Raw genomic sequence first — 26,905 nt, 5'->3', positions numbered from 1 at the left:
ACAACCACCAAATAATTAATAAATGGGTCTTAACACAGTATATCCCTCATTTAATTATCCTCCTAAACTCATGCTCAGTGCTCTCAGAATTTGGCACTCTTTGTTATTCCTCATTTCTCAAATAAATCACATGGAGCAGAGCTTTACGTGAAGGACTATTTGGTGCCAGCTTTCTGTCATTGTTAGGGAATCATACCGTCTACATATTTAAATCCCAATTCAAGACCCATTCTCCTTGTTAATAACTGAAACCTGCTTTGAGTGCCTTCGGTAGGAGCCACTTTCTGCCTTTGTCAACTACAATTCTTGTTGTCATTCCTCAGTTTTCCTGCACACTACCCTTGTGTTACTGAGTGCTGTCATTTCCACTCACATACACATTGGTAAGGATTCAACAGTGCACATAAAGCCGACTGATAAAAGCAGACACAGAGGCAGATTTGCAGGCACAAAGGCTCGGCAGCACTATGTGCATGTGCACCTGAATCTGCCCCCACAGACACAAGATCTGTCCCCATTTCTTGAAGTCTGTGTGTACTTGTTCTCTCTCTGGTTTCACCTCATTTGTATTGAAATTGCTTCATAAAAAAATGTAAATGACCTGGCTCTTTTTCTAATGACCTAGTATTTTTCAGAGTATTGTCGGAGCCTCTGTGGCTCTTCTTCAAACAGAACTACCAAACCCTGTGAGAGAATTATATCTCAGCTGCCAGTTTGCTGGGCTCCGGAGAGCAAGTTTTTAAGGATAAGAAAACAGTTGAGGAAAGCGAGGAGGGTTGTGTGAAGACATCTTGAACACCCTGAGGTTTTAAAAGGGGAAACTCCACTGTGGTGTCTGAAGTTGAATGTGAACAACACCCACCGGTGCACCTGGCGCTCTGCGTCTGTATGTGTGCGCGTACATGTACTTTCTTGTGCATATGCAAGAGAGTGTGCTTCTTCCTCCGAACTTATCAGTCCACAACCAGACTCCTCATGGCCTGGGAATAAGAGCTGCTTTACAAGTCTGCATTTCTTTAAAGCTTCAAACGTATAGCTTTATTGCAGTTTTGCTGTGGTGTGCAAAATAAGGTAGATGGGATATCCTTGTGATTTTGCCGTCATGGAACACAGCACTTTCATACCCCTGTATAGACTTTTCATACCTTTATATAGTTATTTTTATATGATTTTGTTCTCAACTTCACAGAAGGCTTCTAGTGGAAGTGGTTCCTAGTCATTTTTCTTTCAATGTTTGGTGGAAGTTTTTGGATGAGTGTAAACTGCAGGAAATATATCAGCTTTCAATGGCAGTTGTGTTTCCATGTCTGCAACGCAGCACAGATCTAATTAACAGGCAAATTTGACCGGCCATTTTTTTTTTAAACAAAATTGCAATGCCAGAAAACAGCTTTGGACCATGTATTCTTTCTCATCAGCTAATGTCAGTCCCACACACTGTCACAGGAAATAAATCGGTGCACATTTGGAATGTTTACGTTTACAACTGTGAAATGGTCTATAGGGCAACGGGAGCTCAGCGAAAGAGAGACAAATTGAAACCAAAGAAAGTGACAAAGAAAACAACGAAAGAGTCCCTGTGGTATTGATCTCTGTTGGGTTTTTACTGGCGTGATTGATGGATGTGTGCTAGGTCTGCTTTTATTAGTCTGTACTTAACCAGATCAACACAGAGGGATGGAGGGAAGACAATATACAAAGGCAGTAGTTTCTAGCCTTAGTCCAAGAGATCGAGCTTCCTTATGACGGCAGCCATTTGTTAAAAATATAAAATCCTTTTCCCATTCACGCACATATCAACAAGAAGCTGGAGAGTGAATCATGTTTTTTGCTGAATTAAATCTTGTAGTAGGACACAAACACATTCATCCAGGCACCCTACTGGCTCTCTCTTCAGTTAGTGTGAAGAGCTGTTAAGTGACTGTAGCAGGTTTGCGTTTTTTTCTTCATCTCTTCCCTGTCCCTCTGTCCGGCTCGCGTTATGTACAAAGCATCTATAAAAAGCTAACCTCTGCAACATTTTTGCAGAAATTGGAAGGAGTGAAAGCATCTGACTTGGTCTGGCTTGACTGCAAGTCGGCGCTGGAAAAGCTTCAGCAGTCTGTGAGCTATGAAATTAGCATTTATATTGTGCCCCATGTATGCTGAAACATGATGCATAGACATCACGTAAGGCCAGTGAGGTGCGTGGCTGTTTTAAGGAGTCAATGAACAGACAAAGAAATGTACTTTTATAATTTGTACTTTCAGGCTAATTATATGATCTACTTTTATTATTGTAAATAAATCCCATAAATGGACTAAAACCCACAATGCTTTAAGTCGTCAACAGCCTGTCCACAGTCTCCTCCTGACCTCAACCAAAGCACTGTTTCCTAAACCTACCCACACGAGTGTCACAGTCTTTCACTTTGCTCACTCATCATCCCACCCGACTACCTCCCTCTGACTTGTGTGGCGTACACAGATGTAGCGCTTCCTCCACTCAAACAATGTTGCTTCATCCAAAATTACTTTTACAAGCAAAATGCAATTAGGAAAACTAATAATATTGTATAAATATAATTTCTAGGGGGCAGGTTTGGGAATTGGTGAGTATTTACGGCACTTTAAAAGTAAACTACAGTGCCTCTGTTTATTGTTATGTGGAAACATGTCACAGGTTATTGTTGCTATACAGTCTGTTTAATCGAACTATGAGCCTGGCTAGATAAATTGAATCCATATGCAGATTCCAGGTGCAGAGATACGTAGACATAGTCGATCAGTAGTCATTTTATTCTCAGTCTTATCACAGCAGAGCAGGCGGCTGTGGTTTCTACTGTCCAGTGATGCAGCGAGAGAGAGCGAGCGAGGCAAAGCCGCACAATCCTGTGTCAAAGTGATCTGAACTACCCCCCCAACCTCTGTACGCAGCCAAGGGTGGAACAAAGTGGTTGCTATGACAACAGGGCAAGTCGTCACAGTAACAGTTGTGCCACCTGATGTGCACCAAGTTCTCAAATGTTGCTGATTTTCAGTGGCGCTACGATTTCGTGGCTTTCGCTGTGAGGCAAATCAATTGCCAGTCAACCAGCTACCAACACAAATAAGTATATCCAGCTGTGGAGATGACAAAACAATTTCACTTCTATTCCAGTCCTGAAAATACACAACACTGCTTATGCTTCACCCTCCTGGAAGCTGTCACGCGGACTCTGAATGGATTTTCACACATGCCTGTGGTGAATTACACACACCCCGCTGTACGTAATTCTGTCAACACAATTGTGTAATTCTGTCAACACAATTCTGTCTCGTCGACAAACACAATTGTCGACGAGAGATTCTGTCGACAATCTCTCGAACAAGCTCGTGGTTAAACAAAGATTTGTGAGCTAGTATATATCTTGCATAAGCACATAGACGTGTTGTTATAACACTCGGTAAAGCTTCTATCAGCTACAATAATAAAAAAAAAAGTTTCCTTTGTCTTTGTTTATTTTAAAACTGTGTCAGCCCATGAAAATGCTTGGACTTGTTAATCACTGTTATCTGATGTCATGTCGCCAAAGTAAGGATTCACTGATTCGCTGGATTCACGAGCTGAGTGCCCGGGATAGAACAACAGCAAAGTAGTACATAACGCTGTCTGTTTTATGATGTAGTGGAGCCCAAGCACACCAGTTTGACAGTTGCATTATTTGAAAAGCAGCGCAATAAGGGGGGGGGGGCTCCAAAATACATCACTGCTGGGCTCTTTAAATCTCCCTACAACATCAACTAAATGAAAAAACGAGACATAAATAAACAGACAGCCGAACAGAGAGTTGGTTCTCTAAAAGACAGGTTGTAAATAAGTGTGTGTGTGAGTATGTGTGTGGTGAGAGGAAAACTGCTTTTGTTTCTTATCCACTTTTTGCCGGATATAACAGATTGCCATGCGTCTGACTGTTCCTGATTTTAGTGTCTGGCTCTGCTTCAAATCCACAAATCTTTCATTGAAGGCAGTAAACCTGGTGTGAACAATGACCTCCAAAGGACGCTTATATCATTCTCCTGACAAATAAAATATTTAGTTAGATTCTGTAAAGCAACCATTAAACATTAAAGACGTGCTTAAGCTATTTAGTAGTACTTATAGAACATTGTGGATCATTTTCAATTGTCAAAATCGAAGTAACATAGTCTAAGATATTCTGACATTAAACCTCATCAGCCAAAGAAACATTTCCCACAATGCAACTCAGTAGTCCATTTATTAGACAGTCAGTTGTGGATGAACTGTCTACGATGCAAACCATGTGTGTTTTTCAGGAGAATCCGTATGTGATGCTGCGGAAGAACCACCAAGAGCTGGAGGGAAATGACCGCTACGAAGGCTTCTGCGTGGACATGCTGAAGGAGCTGGCAGATATTCTCAAATTCAAGTATCGCATACGGCTGGTGGGGGACGGACTGTACGGGGTTCCTGGAGCCAATGGAACGTGGACCGGCATGGTTGGAGAGCTCATATCAAGGGTATGAAGAAAATAAATACACATGCACAGCCTGTAAACAAGCCCTACAACCATAAATCATGATTTGTATCACGTCATGTACACATATAAGCACACCAGTGTCCAAAGTACTTGCTTAAGGCATTCACATACACAAACAGAAGAAGGTATTGTTCAGCTTTCATATAGTTCACAGCTTGCAGCTTTCCTTTATGTCATACATTTTTCATTCAGCAGTTTTTTCATCTACAGCATTGTATTTTCCAAAAACAGGCACAGCTTGTTGGTGGCGTGTTCCCTGTCAGCTCCTTTTCCTAAGCCCTCTGACCTTAACAGACTTTCCTCCTGAATCGCTCTGTGTTGTTGCTGTTAAATCTCTTGAGTGAAGTGTCTCACTCCTCCAGCTACACTGTATGTGGCTCTTAAACAGGCAGATAAGGTTATATCATGCCCAGTTCACACTACATGACTTCAGCACCGATTTTCTACTCGCAGACAGTTTGGAGCTCCCCAACAATATCCCTCAGAGGCAGGATTTGACTTGAAAAAAAAACACCCTGGCATGGGCCGGTCAGACAAAATAATAACTCATGTGTTGGCCCAAAAGGCACATTTGCCCATCCGGAAATTGGCCGGTATGCCTGATGGCCAGTCCACCTCTGGTCAGAGGCAAATCATTGTTGGTTTGGCATTCACAAATTAGCACTGGAGCACTATGTGTGAACTGTTTAAAGACATGAGCCAAAGCATCCCAGACCATCCATTATCTTTAACATGCTTATCCTGTTCCGGGGTCGCGGTGGGGCTGAATCCGATCGCAGCTGACTTTTGCCAAAGGCAGACTACACCCTGGACAGGTCGCCAGACTATCGCAGGGCTGACACATGAAGACAGACAACCATTCACCCTCACATTCACACCTACGGGCAACTTAGAGTCATGAATTAACCTCTTTGGACTGTGGGAGGAAGCCGGAGACCCTGGAGAGAACCCAAGCTGGCACGGGGAGAACATGCAAACGCCACACAAAAGGGCCAACCCAGGATCGCACCCCGACACCTCCTACTGTGAGGCGACAGTGCTCGCCACCACACCACCATGCAGCCGCATCTTAGATATGTATGCATGCTAAATATCTGGACCGGTCGGGGAGTCTGTCGGGGGGCTACAACCAATGAGAGCACAAGACACTCGCTGAAAAAGCAGATGTTGGAGGGATTGTCTGTAACAAAGGAACTTTACTGTATGTGTAGCATTTGCAACAGACACCAAAGTTGTTGCACTTAGAGAAACAAATAGTAAAGATGTGTGGAAACAGGCTAATTTGTGCCGACAGCAAGAGTAACAATCATGACTGCAAGGAAGGTTCAGGCCGATTGCTTGAATAAAAAGTCCTGTCTCACGCATGGTATTACATATTTTTTCCGTGTCACTTCTCGCATGTGTTTCTGTGACAAAACAGTCTCATCTGGGACTCGTCTTGGTGAAAGATCTGGTAGTGTGCGACCCCCTGTCGTCGGTTAGTCATGTAGTGTGAAGACCAGAAGGACCTCGAGACTCACGATTACAAGACAGCAAGTTATGTAGTGTTAACAGTACAGCGATCCGACAACTTTGAAAGTCGTGTAGTGTCAACTTGGCTTAAGGGAGCTGAGGGGAGAAGGGGGGGGAGGGGGTGAGGGAGTGAAACGGCATGGAAAATAGTTAGGAGGAAGGCTGGGGTGAGGAAGAGGAAAACAGGAATGAAGTAGAAAGGGATTGAGCCACTCCTAAGAGGTGATCTGTCTTAATACTGTGGGCTAATGGAGGGCAAAGCCATTAAGTATGTAAAGCAAGGAGTTCCTGCTCTTGTTATTGTCACAGCCTGCCACCGCCTTCATCCCCTGTAAGTTGCCTGCAGAAGGCTGACCTTCAGAAGTGCCATGGTTAAAGTCAAGGCAGGGGGCGGACAAAAAGTCGAGACGCACTTGAGAGACATTTGTCACAGGATGGGGGACATCTGGAGGAGGGATGCTCCACAGTGGACAGAAAGGATTGAGCTTGTGTGGATAAAGGCTTAGAAATGGATGGGGAAGATGGCAGAGTATAAAAGATTGTGACCAAAAACAAAGGAACAGCCACGGTTGCAAGTTTAATGGATAAGCTGAAAGGATATGAAATATATACTCCGTAGCAGCAAAGGAGGACAGCCTTAGGTTATTCCGGACAACAGATACCTGTGTCCCTGCCAGTACCATTTACACTGAACAATATTTCACTGTTTGAGGGTGATTAGTTTGACGGGTGTCAGGCTGCCTGAGCTAACAATGAGACCAGACATGCCAGGAGGAATCCTGACTGTACTTAGGCCAAAGTCTAAGTACAGTACGTCCTGGTTCCTTAATCCACTGTGCTGCAGTTAGAGAACAGAGGCATCTCCAAAGACTGAACTCTTAAAGTCAAATGTTACATCCTAGAGGGTAATGTTTAATTCATCTTTCACATTTGCAAGTTTTATTTAGTCTTCTTTTTTTTACCGGGTTACCCTGAAATGATTGAATGCGAGTTGAAACGGGTATGATGCAATATTGAACAGCCAACATTGCAGTGTGTGTGTTTTTTTTCAGTTTCTCTAGAAGGCATAACAGCAGGCAGGCAAAGGAATCCAGTAATCAATATTAATATTCTATCGTCACATAAATATTTCAGAGGCTGTTACGACCGCGTGTTCGTTTTTCAAAGGATCGTGACTTCCTTTGTCGGAATTGCCTGGATGGTCGTTCCCTGCGTGTGACTTCCTCCCGGCACTGGGAGCAGGCGATCAGTTTTTCAAACGGCGGAGAGAGAAAAAAGACGAGGCGCAGGCTGGGGACAGCTGATGATGGAAGGTCAAAGCCTGCGGGCTGAGGCGAGGGCAGCATGGAGACAGTAGGCTGCAGTGTGGAGTGTATAGGCTGGGGCGAGGTTAAAGAGGTGGACATTTTGAAGTGTCACACACTAATTGGAGCACAGACAGAGCAGGGCTTTTCAGGTGAAGCTCTAAATGTCTCCTGGTAGCATTTCAAACCTGCTCTAAAGGTTAAAATAATTATGGGAAAAAACATCCATTTTTACATCACACCAAAATGGACGTTGTAGCGAAAACACTCTTTCATGCATGCCAGATGTCCCTCTCCCTGTCTCTCTTTCCTGGAGATACAAACAGTGTTTTGTGGATTTTGAGTGGCGTCTGCAGTGCTGCAGCACAACTCCCCTCGCCTTACTCTCATCCTCCCATTCCTCTCCGTCTCCCCAATCCTCTTAGTTCTCCTGCAGCAGACAAAGAGCAATGCGTTGCTGCTTTCACTCTTTGCTCCTCAGGGGGATGAAAAATCCCCTGCAGTTGCACTTTGCTGGCCTGTATTATTAGCAGGGAGCTGTCCAGTATTCAGCGTACATTGACCATTTCTATGTGGGCGCGTGTGTTTTTGTGTTTGTGTGTTTCTAAGTGTGTCTCTTACCAGCCGCTGCTTTGTCAAGTGATTTGTCTTGACAGTGTTCCCTTGGCCAGCCACAATGGTTACCCTCAGCTCTCTTGTGCCCTACACACACACACACACACACGCACACAGACACACACACACATAGTGCCAATGCTGAATTATCCTCACCACAGATCGTGCTATTGGCGGACAAATAGGCTATGGGATACAAAAGGGCATTATTAGGGGATTAGCATCTAGTAACCCACTTCTTATATCTTCCTTTCAAGCTCTTAAATGATGTCATAAACGCATGTCACGTCCTCACGGCTATGTTCACTATGCCTTTGACTGTGTGTTCATCTGATTTGATTGTACTCGCCCCCCGTGTTTCAGAAAGCTGACCTGGCAGTCGCAGGCCTCACCATCACAGCAGAGCGTGAAAAGGTCATTGACTTCTCCAAGCCCTTCATGACCCTCGGCATCAGCATCATGTACCGTGTCCACCTGGTGAGTTACCGGCCCTCCAAACACACACGCACACACTCTAACTGATCGAACCAGCTCTCATACTGCTTGCGGACGTACCACAGCAGACTGTCAGCTTTGTCTAATGGCTGGGAAAGAACCACTCTCTCTTTCGGACTGTAGAGTCTATCTCTCTTAATTGGTCCAAATCCTTCCACAAACTCACTTCTTTTGCGCCTTATCACCTCTTTTACCTCTTCCATTTCCCCTACATCTGTGTGTTTTCAAGGCCATACTCCCCTCTTCCTTATGTCCTCCTCTCCTCCAACCCTTAGTCTCGCTTTCTTGCTTCTTCTTTATCTTCCCAACATCATTTCCCTTCTTTCCCTGCAGTCTCAACTTTTAATAGTCCTCCTCTGTGTTTGCTCATGTCCTCTTTCTGTTGCTGTGGCCCCCCCCATCCTTGCCGCACCAGTTGGCTTCCTGATGAATGTACCAGTTTCACAATTGTTTTCTGCTTGCCCTCTGCATGGGTTTGGTCATCCTATTCACATAAGCAATGCCCTCCATGCTCTGCAGAGAGCAAGCCCAAGCAAGAAACATTGAAACAACAGCAGTGCAGGTGGAAATGAGCCAATGTTTACAGAGTCACTGGCCCATTAATCATTAGTCCTCCCCCAAAACCCAAGGTGACACAGCGGAGCCCATGGCACTGGCCACTGTCCACACTTAGGTGATCTGGCACGTGCATCGTTTCCCAGAGGGCTATTTACTCATATTCCCTCTGGCTCCTGTCTCCCCTTCTTGTAAATCTCCCTTCTTCTCACCTACACACAGTCTACACACAGCACTAATTGGTGTAGCAGTGAGGGACTCAATTAAGCGCCAACACTTGGGGAGAATCAATCAAAGCTCACAGCAGGTACAGTGTTAAATGGGCTGCTGGGTAGCGTATCACCTCTGAAGTGGGCGGCAGGCAGGCGGTCGCAGCATGTCGAGGTAATGTGAAACCGATGTCCCTCGGGCTGAACCACAGAGTCAGAGGGTTTAATTAGCACAGACTTGACCCAGTTGACACCAGATTCCTGAGTAGGCTAAGAGGCTAAGAGGTCAATAAGAAGGACAAGAATAAAGCAGTTATTATATAGATAAAGCACCGGTGTACGGAGTTCCTTTAAATTCAGAAAAGTACAAGACAAGAGGGAAAATGAAGACAGGCGTCGCCTTTCTCTGTCCCACCATCATTTTCTCATGCTCTTTTTACTCCTCCATTGCCCCTTGGCGTTTTTCTCAGATCTCACTCAGAGCAGTCCCTCAGCGTGGCTCTAAAATTCGATATTTGAATTTCTGTGACTGCTCTTGTTTAGTTCTAATCCAATGACTATTGATCTGAGGCACAGTGGTTTCTATAAGGGGGTTTGCTGCTTATTTCAAACTTTAAATGAAAACTTCGTTCTAATCAATAAGAATGGTGAATGCAATAAAATATAGGTGCCGGTTAAGTATTAATTACCGTCAGACTATCTGCCATTCAATCACCATCTCTGCTCTTTGTATTGTATGTATGTATTGTACCTCTCTCCCTCTCTCTCTCTCTCTCTCTCTCTCTCTCTCTATCTCTCTCTCTCTCTCTCTGTCTCTCACTCTCACTCTTACTCACTCTCTCTCTCTCTCTCTCAAGCACACTGTGCCTACGCAAAGGCTATAGCCCTGGCCGAAAGCGTTAAGTTTTGTAGTGTCTGTCTGGCATCCGTCCCATTTTGTGAACACGATTTCTCAGGAACGCCTGGAGGGAATTTCTTCAAAATTGGCACAAACGTTCACTTGGACTCATTGATGAACTGATTGGAATTTGGTCGACAAAAGTCAAGGTCACTGTGGCCTAACAATACACGTTTTAGGCCTTAACTCAAGAATTGATATGCCAAATATGACAATTTCACACATATGTCTAAAATAATGACATGATAACATTTTGGACAGACATATAGACTGCGACTTGACTGAAACTCCACTGGTTCCTCCACTCAAATCTCATGTCTGGGTTCTCCAGCTGTCTTGCCTGACAATTTTGTTGCTGGTTATAGTTTTGCAACAGGTACTATAGTCAAGTAGTACTTTGGCATGTGGTTTGAGGCAATAAAAATAGGCAATATAAATAAAAAAGATTTGCTTTCAAACATAAATCAAAGCGCTTACCTTCACCTCAGAAGCCAGTACGATATGTGAATTAGGCCACAGAGTGAATAACCCAGACATAATCTACAGCTACTGTCAACCTCTTCTCATAAACACCATCCCTCCCATTACATTCATCATCCGTAGAACAAAGAGCCATATGCTGTAATCAAAGACCCCAACACTCCGAGGTAATTTATATCTGTGCCAGTTCCATCATGCAAACATTTCCTTCATTTCAGGGACTGTGCGGCAAAGTAAACTCACTGTGCATACGAGAGAAAGAGAGAGCGGCACTTAGTTAGACATAGCAGCTAATTAGGTGCGAGTGGAAGCCGTGTCAGATTCAGCAGCTGGCCTTGAGGGTACAGCGTAGCATACGGAGCTTTATTGACTCTTTGGCCACACGCGACCTCAGACAAAATTACACCCTCACAAACACATGTAGCCTTGCGCATATACGTACACCCACATATTTTCCCACTCTAATGCACAGTCACAAGCATGTACAAAACACACAGACATAAAGCCAGACAAGAGCCCTGGAGACAGCAGGATGTTGTTATGAATATGGCCCTGTGACCTCTGCCAATTCAACTGCTCTCTGCAGATTGCACCTGCGGCTATCTCAACAACAGCAACAGCTAATGGCGTCGAGTCTGACACAATTAGAAAGGCACACACTATCAAAGAGCCCAGAAAAGAAGACAGACGGTGGGGAGGCACAGGGAGGGAAAGGAAGAAAGACGAAATAGAATTAGCAAGAAATGGGCAGAAAGAGAAGCAAAAGGGGTGGAGAGAAGACGGAGAGACGAGAGCAAGAGTTGAAATGACAATGGGAAGTCTCCTTCAGTGAGTCAGTATTCGGGCAGCCTCATGGGGCAACAGTGTGGTATGAATACCAAAAGGCAGGATGACTAGCTGAAATCCTTGACTGGATAACCTCACCAGCTCCTTCAGCCCTGGCATGCCATCCCAAGAGGGGGGGAGGTGCAATGAAGGAGGGAAAGTGGGAAGTTGAGACAGAACAAGGGCAGTGCAAGGTAAAAATGAATGAGCTCTTCATATGCATGTTAAGAGGAAAGAGGGACATACACATTCTATAATAGGCAGCAATTCCTCGTTATTCTATTTGTTGACATGTACTCATAAAAACAGGTCGTAAAGGATTCGTTGCCCTCTGCACGACGTCTGCGTTCTCACCCGTCCGTTGATTTGCCTTACGCCCTCTTATCTTAACGTGACGATAAACCTTTATAAACTGATTCCCCTGCTTTTGATAAAAAAAAACTCAAACACGGCAGCAAATGTTTATCTATGAAGAGCCAGAGCAACCTGGCTACAATGTCTACTCATATGCACACATTTGGCGCTTGTTCTACTTCCTTTATTGCTCATGTTTACTTTTGATATCTTAACTATTTACTATTAATGTCAATATTTTTAGTTTGTCTGGTCATCATGTCATAGGTCCTAGAGTAACTTCCAGATTAACCATGGTTGCTGTGTTTAGCTGCTGCTGCCTCTGTGTTTAGCATCGGTGCTCTCTACGCACTCGGTTGCCCAAGCACGTACTGTATCTGCCCTGCTGCGGATGACTGACAGCACAGACAGCTGCTGACAAGCTTTGAAATACAAGCACACACAAACACATCAGCTTCTGACAGTCTGTCTTCCGCACAGACTCACCTTCCAAAATGAAGAGAGAGAGAGCAGACCACCTATATTAGCTCACTGTTTAAACAATAATCCGAGGCCATTTAGATGGATTGGGAGGTATTTGTGGTTTCATAAATTGTTCTCTCCAGTCAATGTATCCCTGTTAACCTATGAATTACTAAACACACTCAATATTTACGTACATAAGTTATTGATAACTGTGCTAACATCAGTGACACTGAGCCCTCAGCTGTAGAGATGAATCAGTTGTAAGCATCTGTGAAGGACAGATGCACGTCTTGGAGGCTGTCTTGGCCAACCTTAGCGGCCAGTTGGATGACACGGGAGGCTCACCTCAGCCCTTGAGCTCTAAACACTGGCACCTGTGCCTATCCCGATATCCCTCCTTGACTCCTCTATCCTCTATCCTAGTTCCTCGATCACTTGATCTCGAAATCAATGGCGACCCGCCACCTTGAAGGATGTCCCATTTCATTAAATGCGCTGGCAGGAGACAATGATAGAGGTCGGCTTCCAGCGAAGATACACAAGTGCAGCCGTTGCCGAAGTGTTTCTGCTATGCGTTTGTAAATGCTCCACCCCCATGTGGAACACATGACCATTGTAAACTTTGACAACTTGTCACGTGAGTCGTTAGTCACGTGAGTCGCTTGTCACTCACTAGTGACGCGAGTCGAATTGAAGTTAATGTCAACCTTTTTGTTTTTCCTACACCTAACTAAGTGGTTTGACTAACTTTCTGGGAAGCAAAAAGATAATTCTGAAAGGACACTATACATGTAAAGTGCGCCATCACGACACGTTGACAGTAATGCTATGGTTACCTAATATATCGATCTCCAACGCCGAGGGGGCACTGACTGGTAGTTGACGAGTTGGGAGGGAGAAGGCATTGGATCTACCTACTCCATTGTCGGTTTTGTGTTTATCTTATTTTTAATAAACTATGTTTGTTTTAAGTATAACCTTGCATGGACTCCCTCCCTCCTTTCTTTACATAACAGGAAACAGGAGTCAGTCAGCCTGTTCTATGGGCCACCTCCACTTAAACAAGGACTTACATTGGGAAAGAGACGTTTGTAACTCAGTGGATATATTTTTGTTGAGGTAAATCAACTTACCAGTACGAACAGTTGAACAGCCCATATTTAAATCATTAGAGCCTAAAAGTTGTAAAATGCACTTTAATTATTTTCTGTCCTCCGATCATGTGAATGGACTGAGGTTTAGGATACAGAAAATGCTAGTGTGCATGCTCTATGGACCCCATAATGAAGAAGATCAAGGTGATTTAATCCTAATGCTCTAAAGTCTGACTTCTTTTGCTTCATGCACCACTGAGCAACTTTCATAGGAATAAACGGAGCATCGCCTTGGACGCTGTATCCGTTCTCTTTATACGTCCACGGGTTTCATCCCTCAGCCCCATGCACACTTTTTTTGCATTTTTTTAAGTTATTCAGTGGGTGGAATTAGGCTCAGACCTGGGGGTGGAGTTAGACTTTAAGAACTCGTGTTTGTAAAATGGAAGAAAATATTTCCATTGAAAATATCCTGACACACTTTAGATACATCCACACATATTTTTAATACATTTTGTGCAGTCCCCAATTTATCTGAATGCCTGAGTGCTCATTAGTGTGTCTCTTGCAGCCTCACCATGGATAATTTCCCTTCCAACTCCTGAAAACTTTGTCTTTAAATGTACATATTATACCACAAAAGTCAAAATTGTGCAGCAGCACAGTACTTTTTTTTCCTCTTGTCCTTTTTTTGTTCTTTCTCTCCTCCTACCTTTCTCTCCGTCTTCATTTCTGATCTGCTCTTCTGCACCTTTACATCTCCTCTAACCGCGTCTCTGAGGGTCTTGTCATTTTAATAATAGCACCTTGGTGGGAGCTTAAGATGTGGACACGCGGGGCAAGCATTTAACAAAAAACGCCGGCTCAGCATGCACCAACCTGGACCAGCAAACAGGAGGACTCATGTCAGCACATACTGCTGTTACCCCAATAATGCAAGTGGCAACAAGAGGCGGCTTCGCAGTCATACTCATTTTACAACAGTACTCTACCTCTGACATGGCCATTGCGTGTTTCACCATTCCACTATTCTATTTTGAGACAGCTATCATCATTATCATAAGCATTACACTCTATAGATAGACAGACAGCCATTAAGACTGGCAGGCTGATTTGAATCATGCAAAAAAAGATTACACTGACTCTCCCTCTCCTCTTCTGCTTCCTGCACTGCTCCTATTTTACTCAGTCAGGCTAATATGCAAGTGATTACAGACGCATTAATGAATTTTCTTCTCTGCGTAAGTCTAAATGGGTGTTCGTTTGTCATAACAATTGCTCAACGAAATACGTTCACACTCTTACTACAAATTTAATTTTGGAGGGCCTCAGAAATGTATTACTACAGTATGTTGGCGTGCGTGATGTCCCCTAGCAGCACCTAATTAAGTATTTTTGCATGAAAGCGATTTAGGCTTGTTCATGTGCTCCACTTTGCTGCCCGTCGACAGACATGTAAGATAACTTCTACTCTCATAACAATACTTGGACAGTTGGCTGTTTGATCACATGTCATAGTCATTAACAGATGGTGCACGTGCATCTTTGTGTAAATGGCTCATATTCCCTTGCTGATGTTTGGTCAGCTAGGCTATAGGCTGAACATGCACATAATAAATATATGCATGCAATAAACAGGCAGAATCACCAGCAATTGGTTTCATTTAGAGGACAATGGCTGTTGGTGCTGGAAATGAAACATTAGGAATTAGCCCCTATATTCCCATTGGCCTGCTGGCTGCCAACCCTATCATAGCCACTTTATCTCCTCTTCCACTGGTTACCAATACATACCAATACATACCAGCCCATAGCTGCTTCAGCACAGCTGTTCAAGCCAAAGCTATTAATATGGTTCCTTTTTTTTTCTCCAAACTGGGACACCATACGCTCCCAGTCATATATGAAGTCAACTATAGGTCACAGAGATTAATTTTGGTTTAATGTAGCTGTTAATGGTTTATGTCATAATTTGACCTTTCTCTCTCTACTGCATGCAACCTTGTGGAGAGTGCAAAAGATGACTTTTGACCTCTAATGGTTCTTTGATGATTTTGTATCGGATGTAATTTCACATAAAAGCATACTTTATACCAATTAATAGGAAACAGTTAGGAAATAGTGAGTTAATTCAGTTTTCTTTTTCAGTGTCAGAATCCAGGAATTAATACCTCTTATCTGTGATGTTGTATAAATATACAGCCCCGTGCCACTCTGTTGACAATTCATGGGAGACTGAGTTTGTGCTTTCATACAATGTTGATCTGAATGTTTACATGCAAATGAGATTCATATAATTATATTGTTATCAGTTCAGGACAGGAAAATCTAGGCTTATCATATCAAAATGCCTTTATTTACTGTCCCAGTCACCCTTTTCCTCTTTTCCAAACTACACAAGCGGCATTAAATGTTGTTTAAAACGGACCAAATTAAGCCTGGAGCAAAATAGTCAACACTGAAATTCAGCAACATTTTTTTAATGAATCTTTTTACTTACATTTAACCTTTTGTTCAAAAAACCCCCATGTTGGGTTGCCTCGTGTGAATTGAGCGTGGGATCGAAGTGGTCACGGTCTGTGCAGGCTTTAATGATTTTAACCATTGTAATGAGTGTTTCTGTGTGTCCGTGTGTTTCAGGGACGTAGGCCAGGCTACTTCTCCTTCCTGGATCCCTTCTCCCCTGGTGTCTGGCTCTTCATGCTTCTGGCCTATTTGGCTGTCAGCTGCGTCCTCTTTCTGGTGGCCAGGTAAAGAGCTCACCAGTAAAAGACGCTCTGTACAGATGACAGAGACAGACAGAGTGAGAGAGAGAATACAACAAGACAAACAAAGGTGGTAGAGTACAGAGAGTTGAACCACAAAAAGTTTGTTTGGGGGTTATACAGAGGAGGAAACAGGTGTTTGTTCTCTTGCCTCTAGTCTCTATCTATCTAGTCTATCTTCCACATCCAGGTAAAAAGAGACGTTCTCCCCCCAGTGGTGCGTCTCCAGCGTCATACTGGCCCCTGCTGGTCAGGGAGGGAACTGTTATTAAATTACACTGTTATGAAGAAACTTTATAAAGAACGCAAATTTATATCTTATGTAACACCTTTTGAAATCAAATTATCAGTCCACAGACAGGTAGATGTGTTACATGTGTGAAGAGAGTTCAGTGGGTGGTTTAATGTAATTATATTGAGTGATTTAATTTGATCATAATATTATGCTTAATATATACTTTTTGTTTTTGCTGAACTTTTGTAAGAAAATGATTTCCTTTACAATCATACCAGACATTAAGTTATCTGTGGCTGTAATTGTAATTGTCACAAAGAGACACTTTCTGATGCAATTCCACTCGAAAATCCCTTTTCTTTGCAAACAACACATTCCTGACAAATCAAGTGCGTATCTACCAAAGTCTTTGTAGTTGAAGAGAAGGAATGATTACAGAGACCAGTGTTCTTTCAGTGTACATATGAACATTTGGGTGCCTTAGTTTTAAGACAGAGACACCACATAGTTGTCAGATAACTTTAGCTTCATGCAGCACCATTTGAACATACCAATTACATTGGTATGTTGGTATTACCTTCACCCCCACTGTTTAAGTAGGCAGCACATGGGGAATGAAAAGCAGGTTCCTTCTCTCCAGAGAGCCAAGGTGACTTTGTGCTCAGTTGACTGTTGGAGTTGTTTTGCTCCGTGTCTGTCTGTCCCTTTCTTTCTCCATTCCGCCCGCTCCTTATCTCTTGAGTTTTGCTCTCATCTGAATACTTAATCCAACTTTGATTCACACTGTTGTTGGCTGTATTCTTCCTATGACTCTATCTGCTGTCTAAACCCATTGTCTCGTTCTCTCCAGATTGACACCTTATGAGTGGTACAACCCCCACCCGTGTCTTAAGGGTCGCTGTAACCTGCTGATTAACCAGTACTCACTTGGCAACAGTTTCTGGTTCCCCGTTGGAGGCTTCATGCAGCAAGGATCCACCATTGCTCCAAAAGCGCTGTCAACGCGCTGTGTCAGCGGAGTGTGGTCAGTATTGGCGACAGAGACACACAAACATTAGTGCATCTCCATGTTTTCAGCTTTTAAATCCACTAAGGTACACAACCATTCAGAACTCTGTTCTGTATAATTTTGTGCATATTGAGCCATCATGGAATGCATTTTATTTTTAATGTGATCTTGAAGCTTCATTCCAGATTTCCTGGACATCAGGGTTCAAGATGAGATAGTGATTTCTGCATATGCATACGTGGGGCATCACTTCCTTTCATTCAAACCGAGCATTGTTACCTTCTTCCTTACCCACCCATTCATGCATCCAACCCCGTCATCCACTGAAAGCCCTGCAGGGTCTTCATCTCTCAGGTGCACAGATATTTATATCCTCCTGCACTTTCTCCCAGACAATCCATCTTCATACACCAGCCTTTCCATTTGCATACTTTTATCGGTGAATACAAGTTCTCGTCCGCTGCCTTTTCTCCATAGGTGGGCCTTCACATTAATCATCATCTCATCCTACACTGCTAACCTGGCTGCCTTCCTAACAGTCCAGAGGATGGAGGTGCCGATAGAGTCAGTAGACGACCTGGCAGATCAGACAGCGATAGAGTACGGCACCATGCACGGAGGATCCACAATGACCTTCTTCCAGGTTAGAGGTTACGCATGTCATTGCATATGATTGCTTGTTATAATCACTGCCACACATTTGGCCACAGACTCAAGAGCCTGCAGTGATTAGTGTGCCATCAGTGATGTTATCCTCCTCATTACTCTCCTGTACTTCCTGTCTTCCCGCGCCAACCAACGGTTTTATCTCTTTTCTGTCTGATCCTTGCCACAACTATTCGATATCCTTATCTTCAAGGAGATGGGGCACTGCCCAGGTCCCTATAAAGAGACACACCGTATCCTCATTCATCTTCTCAAGATTTGGCCTCAGAGCAGGGCTGGACTTGGACAAATCTGCCCTGGCATTTTGGCCCAGATCAGCTTACCACAATCGATCACACACCACCCATCTTCTCTTGCCCCTGAATATGTAGGCCATACCAACCGTTCCACTCCCTAAAAACACTAAAGCTGTGTAGTACGTAAGGGGAAATCAAGGAAGATCAGAGAGTGGAGACATGATAAATACCTTCAAAAAGTGGCATTGCAAAATTGTATACTCCATTCTGATGAACAGGGCTTTCCACAAGGATATGAAATAGCCAGCCAGTGGGAAAAATAGCCACCCACTGGGGTCCAGGGGCTACATGTTAATATTTGTCAAACACCGAGAACAATTCTCCGCTCTCTACACGGCAAGACATAACCTCTCAGCTCAGAGCACGCACACACATTCACATAGAGTATGGAGGGGATTCCTCTATCATCATCACCAGCCCAGTGTCAATTTAGAGAAAACAATTGGGTCGAACTACCTGTTTATGGGCTGGTCACGTCAGCCTAATCGGGAAAGAGCCTGGTCTGCCAGATGGCCAGTTCAGCCTTGCCTCAGAGAGAGGGAGAAAAAGAATGAGAGACAGAGTAAGTAACAGAGGAAGAGTGTATAACAGGGAGAAGGACAGTGAAGGATGATGCGGAGGGAAGAGATACATTAGCATTGTCTTACTTTGTGCTCCCACGTTCAATGGACCTTGAATAGCTCAAAGAAGACAGGCCAAGAGAAAGTACAGGTGGAGATGTTAAGTGAGGATTGTGTTCTGAACTTTTAGGCTATTCAAAAGATCTGCTAAAGAAAACACATTCACATTTTACTGCAGCAAACCTTTCGGAGAATTTGAATAAATCCATCAGTCAAGAAAATGAAAAAGAATGACGGATGAAAACCAATCTCTACCTCTGCAAAACTGAGAAAGTATGTATCTGCGACTGATAAACTGAATGTGTCTTTTTCTCCTGATTGTGTCCCGCCGCTCCGTAGAACTCTCGCTACCAGACCTACCAGCGTATGTGGAACTTCATGCACTCAAAACAGCCCAGTGTGTTTGTTAAGAGCACGGAGGAGGGCATCGCCCGTGTCCTCAACTCCAACTATGCTTACTTGCTAGAGAGCACCATGAACGAGTACTACCGCCAGAGGAACTGCAACCTGACACAGATCGGAGGGCTGCTGGACACCAAGGGCTACGGCATCGGCATGCCGCTCGGTGAGTGGGGAGTGAGAATCAGATTGGGGGAAAAGAAGAATTAGAAGTAACGGAAGAGAAAAGAAGAAGACTTGGAGAAGAAGGGGGGAAAGGAAGTTCAGTGTAACATCAAGGCAGCAGAGGACAGCTGATGTTTTGCTGAGACACACTGAAGTAAAGAAGGGGTAATGAAGAGCGGGGGCATTAGTTGGAGGATACATCATGAACATCACATTGTAGAGTTAAATTGGAAAGCCTCTGCAAAGCTGAACCATTAGCGGTGATGGGAGAAGTGAGGATGAGAGAAAGAGAATTTGAAATATTGTTCCTTTGTATTGTGGAACTGTTGCTGTACAACTCGCTTGCTGCTCTGAGAGTATAAACACAGAGTTTATTTACACTTTGATCTCAGTTTGAGTCAATCTCTAGACCGAGGGGGGAACACACCTTGAAGTAAACAAGATTCATTTCAATTCCTTAAATCTTCAGAGGGTAGATAAACACATTCTTTCGTGGCTGACATTCTGTACCGCATACTGTGATGTGACCTTTAGAACTCTGCGAAATCCTAGTAAACCCTTTGATCTCTTATTTGAAAGTTTTTGTTGAAACAAAGTATTCTAATGCAGTGACATCATTTCACATTCACCGCGGCAAATCAGAAGAAAAAGTCAAGAAAATGTGAATTGATTTAACAAAGTGAGTGCGTTTGGACTGCAAAAAAGATTTTTTTGAAGGTTCAGTTTTTAGTTGGAATACCTAGTCAGGAGTTTTTTTGCAGTGTACAGGTTTGAGCTTTGCCCCTCTCTTCCCTTCAGGGTCAGTATACCGTGATGAGTTTGACCTGGCCATCCTCAAAATGCAGGAGGACAATCGTTTGGAGATCTTCAAGAGGAAGTGGTGGGATGGTGGCAAGTGTCCAAAGGAAGAGGACCACCGTGCCAAAGGTTTGTTGCCGGTTAATCCTCATCTGCTTGTTCTGCAGCTCCACTTCAGTTTGTCAGACTGTGATTTTGGAAGAATATTTCAGTTTCTTTGCCCTCTTTTTCCCTTCATCTCGCACTTCAACTACCGTGTCCTGTTGTTACCAGGTCTGGGCATGGAGAACATCGGCGGTATCTTCGTGGTGCTGGTGTGTGGCCTGCTGGTGGCTATCTTCATGGCAGTGCTGGAGTTTGTCTGGATGTTAAGACAGGCACCAGGAAATGAGGTGAGAGAGGGCTATCTAACCTGCATATGCTTTGTCTCCCTCTCCCCTCCCTGGCACCTCCCCCCTCGGGGAGCTGCTAGGCTTTCCCACAGTGCACAGCTTTGACAGGAAGTGTAGCAGGCGTATTCGTCTTCCTCTGGGCAAGTCTTCAATTGACACCCAGCCTTCCTCCATCTAGCCTATGTGACATCAGCACAAAACCAAAGATATACCTCATGTACACCTCACTCAGAGTACACGCATACATGGATTGTTTTCTAGCAGTAGAAGAGGCAAACATATATATATATATTTCATAGAATATCGTACATATTACATATTATTGAATGTAAATCGATCCTATTGGTGGAGAATACGTGCTTACCGGGTGCTGCCAATGAGAGTTTACTCATAAAATGAATTATGCTTGTTTTCTTTTAGCAATAATCCAATCATCTTTTTATATAAAAGATGATTGGCATTGTGTGCACATCTTCCCTCAAAATCCAATTTTCAGAGACCAGATCATTCATTCCATCAAAGGCTGAATGTTGGACTGTAATGTACTAGTTGTGGCCATCAGCCAGATGTGGAAAGTAGAAGAGAGGATCTGTTTTTAAATTAAAGATTTCTACTTAACATCGATTTTAAAAAAGCAACTGTGGGTATTTTTCACTGTGAAAAGTCACACAGACATTGCAATGATTATAATCCTAAACATTGTATAAATTACAAATCAAAATTAAATATATAATCATAACCATTTGAAGGTAGCTTCATCTGGAGTGGGGGCTAAAAAAACATGATGAGGAGTGTGTCCAGTCTTGTCACAGAACTCTGTTTGGAGAGGCATTTTCATCCTGACAAAGGCCAATTTACATTTCCAGACAATTCAGTTGTGGTAGTGAAGGAGCTCTGCCAAGCTATTCTTGAGGCGGTGCTGCTTTTAACTAAGAAATGGTTGAGTAGAGAAAGATGTGCATGCAATGTTATAATTATTTCTGATGTGATTCCTTTAAAATAACCAATAATTGTCTTTTCAAATGGACTCCACACTGTGATTTAATTCAATAAACATTCAGAATGTGAAAGTCAAAAACTCATGTGATTTCTTCATTTTGAGCAGCATAGATTTATTTCGCTTTAACTTGGAAACCCTGTGTGTGTGTGTGTGTGTGTGTGTGTGTGTGTGTGTGTGTGTGTGTGTGTGTGTGTGTGTGTGTGTGTGTGTGTGTGTGTGTGTGTGTGTGTGTGTGTGTGTGTGTGTGTGTGGGTTTCTCCCTGTGTGTATCTGTATAGATGCTGTGTTAATGTGCATGCATGTGTGGATTGTTAATTAGCCTCTCTGAGCTGCAGATTCATGTCTGTCATTGTCATTATTTGAGTTTACATAGTGTAGATAGTATACCCAGTGGTGGAGCACTTGCTCATCAGACCAGGAGATAAAATGTGTGTGCAACACGTCTGTATGTCTGAAAAGTGTTCCATACTATACAGTATGTGTTGTTATTTTTAGCGATGGTTGTTAAAGCTACACCAGCCATCTCTCTGTCACTGTACACTGATTATGATAATATATATATGAAATGTATGTGTTGTGTGTCTGTGATCCCCCCTCTCCCCTATCTTTTTCTCCCTGTTTGTGTGCTTGCAGCAGTCAGTGTGTGAGGAGATGCTGCGGGAGCTCCATGGGATCGTCCTGTGTCGTGACAGCCTGCAGGTGAGGCGCAGGCGGGGGGCTTCGATAGTGCGACCGCGGCCCTTACCCCTGGAGGAGCGTCGTGCGCGAGCTGCTGCCGTCAGCCTCAGCAACGGCAAGCTGTGTGGAGGCACCGGACTGCCTGAACCCCTCTCCCACAGACTGGCACAGGAGGCTGCCCTGGTTGCGAGGGGGTGCAGCCACATCCGCATTTGCCCCGAGTGCCGGCGCTTCCAGGGACTGAGGATGCGTCCTGCAGGGGCCACTGGGGCCCTCCCTTCTCCCACACACAGTGAGGAGAGCATAGAGTGGGACAAGACCACAAATAGCAGTGAACCTGAATAACGCCCCGCGATTACAACAGGACTGACTTTCCCAACAGCCACCTCTCTACTTTACAGGGATCAAAGATCACGTGGTATTTTGATTCAGCCATTCGGAGCTTGATCTCACAGGGCAGGACGGTGCTGTGAACTTTGTTTTGCCCTCGAGGCAAACGCCTGTAGTCAGTTTTGCTGTCTCCTTGGGTGAATTTGTTTTGCCTTGGTCATAGGAGAAACTGATGAGTCTGTCTCGTTTTGGTCTGTCCCTTTTGGCCCTCCGTACTAAGTCAACCAGGACGAACGAAAACAGCTACGGGGCATTTGTACTATGCAGTATTTTCAGTCATTTATCATGTGCTGTTTTTTTCCCCCTTTTTAAATTATTTCTGTCCTCTGTTGGATTATCAGTCCAGAATAATGTTAATCTATTGTTCTTAGAAAAAAAACTTTAAATATGTTCCTTTTTTTATCTGACAATTTACTGTATGAACGTATATTGCCTCTGAAGAGCTGCAAAGATGAACAGACTAATGAGAGGTCATTTCAAATCATTTTATTTTGAAAGTGCCAAAAACCAGAAGTATTATCTTGTGGCTGAAGACAGCACCACAGCCTTGAGAAGTCAACAAACTCAACTGAACCTAGAGAACAAATAAACCGAGACGTGCAGACACACAGACTTCTTTTATAGTAGTGATATTCTATTAAAACATGTTTTAACTGTTGGTATCTCTGAAAGACAGCGATGCATGTCCAGAGGTGTTGGAAGGTGCTCATGTATGATTAATTGCTAAAGCGGTTGCTGATTAGCTGGAGTAACGATATCCTGTTTTGAATACCTGCTTAAAAACATGATGGCTACACACACGAAGACATCCATTATTTTCCTTCTTCCTCTGTGTAGTGACATTACTTTCTCCTCCATCTGTCTTTACATTTTTGGACACCCTGACACATTTGTTGTCTTATCACCTGTCCTTTTTAATGGTCTCTCACTTAAAATATACACACAGTCTCCTGTGCAGTCTGTAAAAGATTAGAGGTATATTCTAGAATGATCCAGGTTTCACAAAGACAAGCCAGTGTATGTGATATTATCTTATATCAAGACCAACTGAAAACATGAAGACCGTGGTAGAGCAACGTGTTTTATATCCGCAGTTGATTCGAATTCTTTTCAAATGTCAAGGCAGGTAAACTTTTACTGAATGTAATGTTTAACACACTGCTTCGAGGAGTATTTCATTTCAGATCTGCCGAGATGCCCTCTGACATTTTTATACTTACCACCAAACTACCAAATATTAAATACATTAATCAGGTCTTTAAGAGTCAGGTTTTAATGCAAACGGATAAGGAACATAACATAACCAGCAACGTGAGTCTTAGGTTACTTCCTGCATAGGCTGACGACACACGACTAGTATTTTCTCACTGAACCGACTGATTTGAAGGTGAAACTATATGATAGCCTGACTGTTGCGCAGTGGGAATCAATGGTCATCCACCTGTCTTCACTGCTTTTTGCTTATGTCTGATGTGTTCATCATTTTAAATCTGCCCATCAGGTTTTGTCAGTAACAGTCCCTCAAAATGTGGCCGACCTATTGACCATTCACCATGTTTTGTTTTGCTTTTTTGCGTTATTGTCAATAGGTCACACCTCATTGTTGTGTCACAAAATCAAAATAGATCACAGTTCCTACACACAAATGTAAAACCTCCAATCCAGTCTCTCTGTGACACATTAAGAAGCCAACATGCATATTGTCAAATTCCTGAATGGTCCAGCAGCTCTGTGTGAATCTTACCACACAAAGTTATTTCAAACAAACAAAAGAAAGGAAGAAGAAACTATTAACAATCAAAAGAATGTCCATAAAAGAAAAGACAACCCCTGAAAAGAAAATAATTTAACACTATGACAAAATCGGCCTGACGATTCAGCATCCTCTTCACATTTTGCCCCACTAGAGTTGCCATTTCTCAAATGGTAGATAATGTTAATTAATGGAGAAATTACTTGGATATTGGGGCAGAATTTCCTTTCTTAGATAAAATACACTTCTTTACAAAGTAGTTAATCATAATTTGTACAATACATTTGAGATGTTCAATGTGTTTATGTAGAATCATGATAATCATGGCTCTCAGACACATATGTGAGTGATCTCCCCTTTCTTGTTAAATCAGTCATTTGTCATTTACCATTTCAAATGATTATGAGTTCACCTAAACTGCCTAAACTATATTTTTCAAGCACCTTTTTTTGCATTAATTGCCGTGATTGTTATGCTCTTTCAGAAGCTAGTGAACGTGTGAAACTGTGTTGAATCAACCGCTGACAGACTTGACAGGGAACTGCAGCTCAATTGTAATGCCCATCCAACTCACTGAAAAGAGAGTTTTCAGTGAGTTGATGGTTCTGAGCAGTTGGGTGACTGGTCTCACAAATGAGTTGAATTTCAATCTGGGTTTTTTTCCCCACTTTTTCAATGTCAGTTGAATTAGCTTCGGGAAAGTGTCTTGGGACTTCAGATGGCATTTTGATTGGGGTCTGCAGTTTGTCTGAACTCCCACAAGAACACATCGGTGTTTGAAACAGCATTGAGTCTGCATGATTTGGCACAGAAAAGAAATGAGTCGCAAAGGCATTATGTCGTCATCTGCTTAAGCACCAATAGTGCCAATCCACCTAATCCTCAAGTAATGAACTATTAATGTCCTGCAGATGGTGTGTAAATACAGTATGATTAACAGGGTTCCCAAGTAATAGTCCGAAGTGTTGTTATTTGTAATTACAGGAGTAACAAGTTGATTATGTTAATAGAACAGAGAGGTACAGACCTACTGTGCATTATGTTTATATGGACACATGACATTTAGACGCGTATACATATGGACACACACACAGATTGTGAGCAAAATGGTGAAAAAAAATATTCACATACAGTCAGTGTTAACTTTCTATCTTTCTTTGTATAATAACTTGTTAAAGGCAAATAGCAAAGAAAAAAAAAAGACCCACATTTCATTACCAGTTTTGTAAAAGAAGTTTCTATCCATTTGCTGAACGTCACTAAGAAACTCATAAGAGTGAGAAGGCTCTCGCTGCACCCGATGCTAACTTCTTAAACACTAAAAACATTTACACGGGTGCTAAATCAAGCGTAGTTGGAATGAGATTGCCAATTGCCTTGAAGGCATAGAGACCAGTAGAGTAAGAATTAAAACAAATCCCACTGAAACAGCGAGTGACCTTTGCTGGGAGACCACTGAGAGAGATGGCAGGGTTTGGCTGCTATATTTTATATACTTTATTTTCTTATGTTGACATTTTTATTCCATTATAAATACATTTCCAAAAAACAAGCTCTTTCCTATGGGGCTCTGGTTTTGTCTCTTCTTTACTCTGATGTATTGACCTTCTGAGCTGTTTAGACATGACATGCTAAATAGCGTCTGAGTGCACTTTTGTTTTTCTAGCTTTATTATTCAACCAGGAGAAATATTCAGACAGTGCATTTGGTTTGTTATGACATAATGCGCATGCAGGGAAGCAGTATGAGGATGTATGGGTTTCTAGCTGAGTAAACACGACGATTGCTGAGTGAACCAGAAGGAGCTCGTACATCTACCTCTCATTTATCTCCCATAACCAAATTAACGTCTGCACACTTGTGAATTCGTTGAACAGCTGATAATGTGTGTGGGCAGGAAGGCTAACACAGGCTAATGAGTATAACAACTCACTCATGTGCTATAAGCATCCACTCACCTGTAGTCCATCTATTAGCGTTTTTTTCAGTGGTCATTTATGTCTCCTCAGGATAGTGAATGAACACACACAACGACCATGCATCTGATTTACAGTTCAATTCAGGCTGCCTCTCTCTCTCTCTCTCTCCCCTCCGAGTGCCTGTCTCACAATCTTTCTACTGCAGCATTAGAGATGACAAGCTTTTTTTCAGTGCGTCACCAACCTACATGTCACAGTGCATATCCAAATCACACACACACACACACACACACACACACACACCTCTTACAAGAGTGACACAAGCACATAAACACTCACCGCCACCTGTACGTCACTGGCTGTGTCAAGTTGATTTCATCGTGCTCATGCTTCTCCTTCTGCCTCTGGTGCTCAAGGTCCATAAATTCAGTGAATCTCTACCCACCACTGCCGAGCTGCTGTTGGATTTATGGCGCTCATGATGAGCATCGAGT

The 26,905-nt window shown here is 43.1% G+C and overlaps 1 protein-coding gene across 1 annotated transcript in view; it reads left to right on the top strand.

Moving 5' to 3' along the window:
• grik4 (glutamate receptor, ionotropic, kainate 4) overlaps positions 1–22,694 on the top strand; it is a 127,911-nt gene extending 105,217 nt beyond the window's left edge. Inside the window, exons 11-19 of the mRNA XM_076100263.1 lie at positions 4,297–4,500; positions 8,315–8,428; positions 15,967–16,076; positions 17,177–17,350; positions 17,813–17,978; positions 19,257–19,482; positions 20,280–20,408; positions 20,553–20,671; positions 22,305–22,694. Of these exons, the coding sequence (XP_075956378.1) occupies positions 4,297–4,500; positions 8,315–8,428; positions 15,967–16,076; positions 17,177–17,350; positions 17,813–17,978; positions 19,257–19,482; positions 20,280–20,408; positions 20,553–20,671; positions 22,305–22,694 (1,632 nt within the window). The remainder of the gene's footprint in view (positions 1–4,296; positions 4,501–8,314; positions 8,429–15,966; positions 16,077–17,176; positions 17,351–17,812; positions 17,979–19,256; positions 19,483–20,279; positions 20,409–20,552; positions 20,672–22,304) is intronic.
• Positions 22,695–26,905: the final 4,211 nt, after the last annotated feature.

The sequence above is a fragment of the Anarhichas minor genome, unplaced genomic scaffold (assembly GCF_050575085.1).
Source record: "Anarhichas minor isolate MPS153535 unplaced genomic scaffold, ASM5057508v1 ptg000026l, whole genome shotgun sequence".
Taxonomy (NCBI): Eukaryota; Metazoa; Chordata; class Actinopteri; order Perciformes; family Anarhichadidae; genus Anarhichas; species Anarhichas minor.
This window is presented reverse-complemented; position numbering and strand designations above follow the sequence as displayed.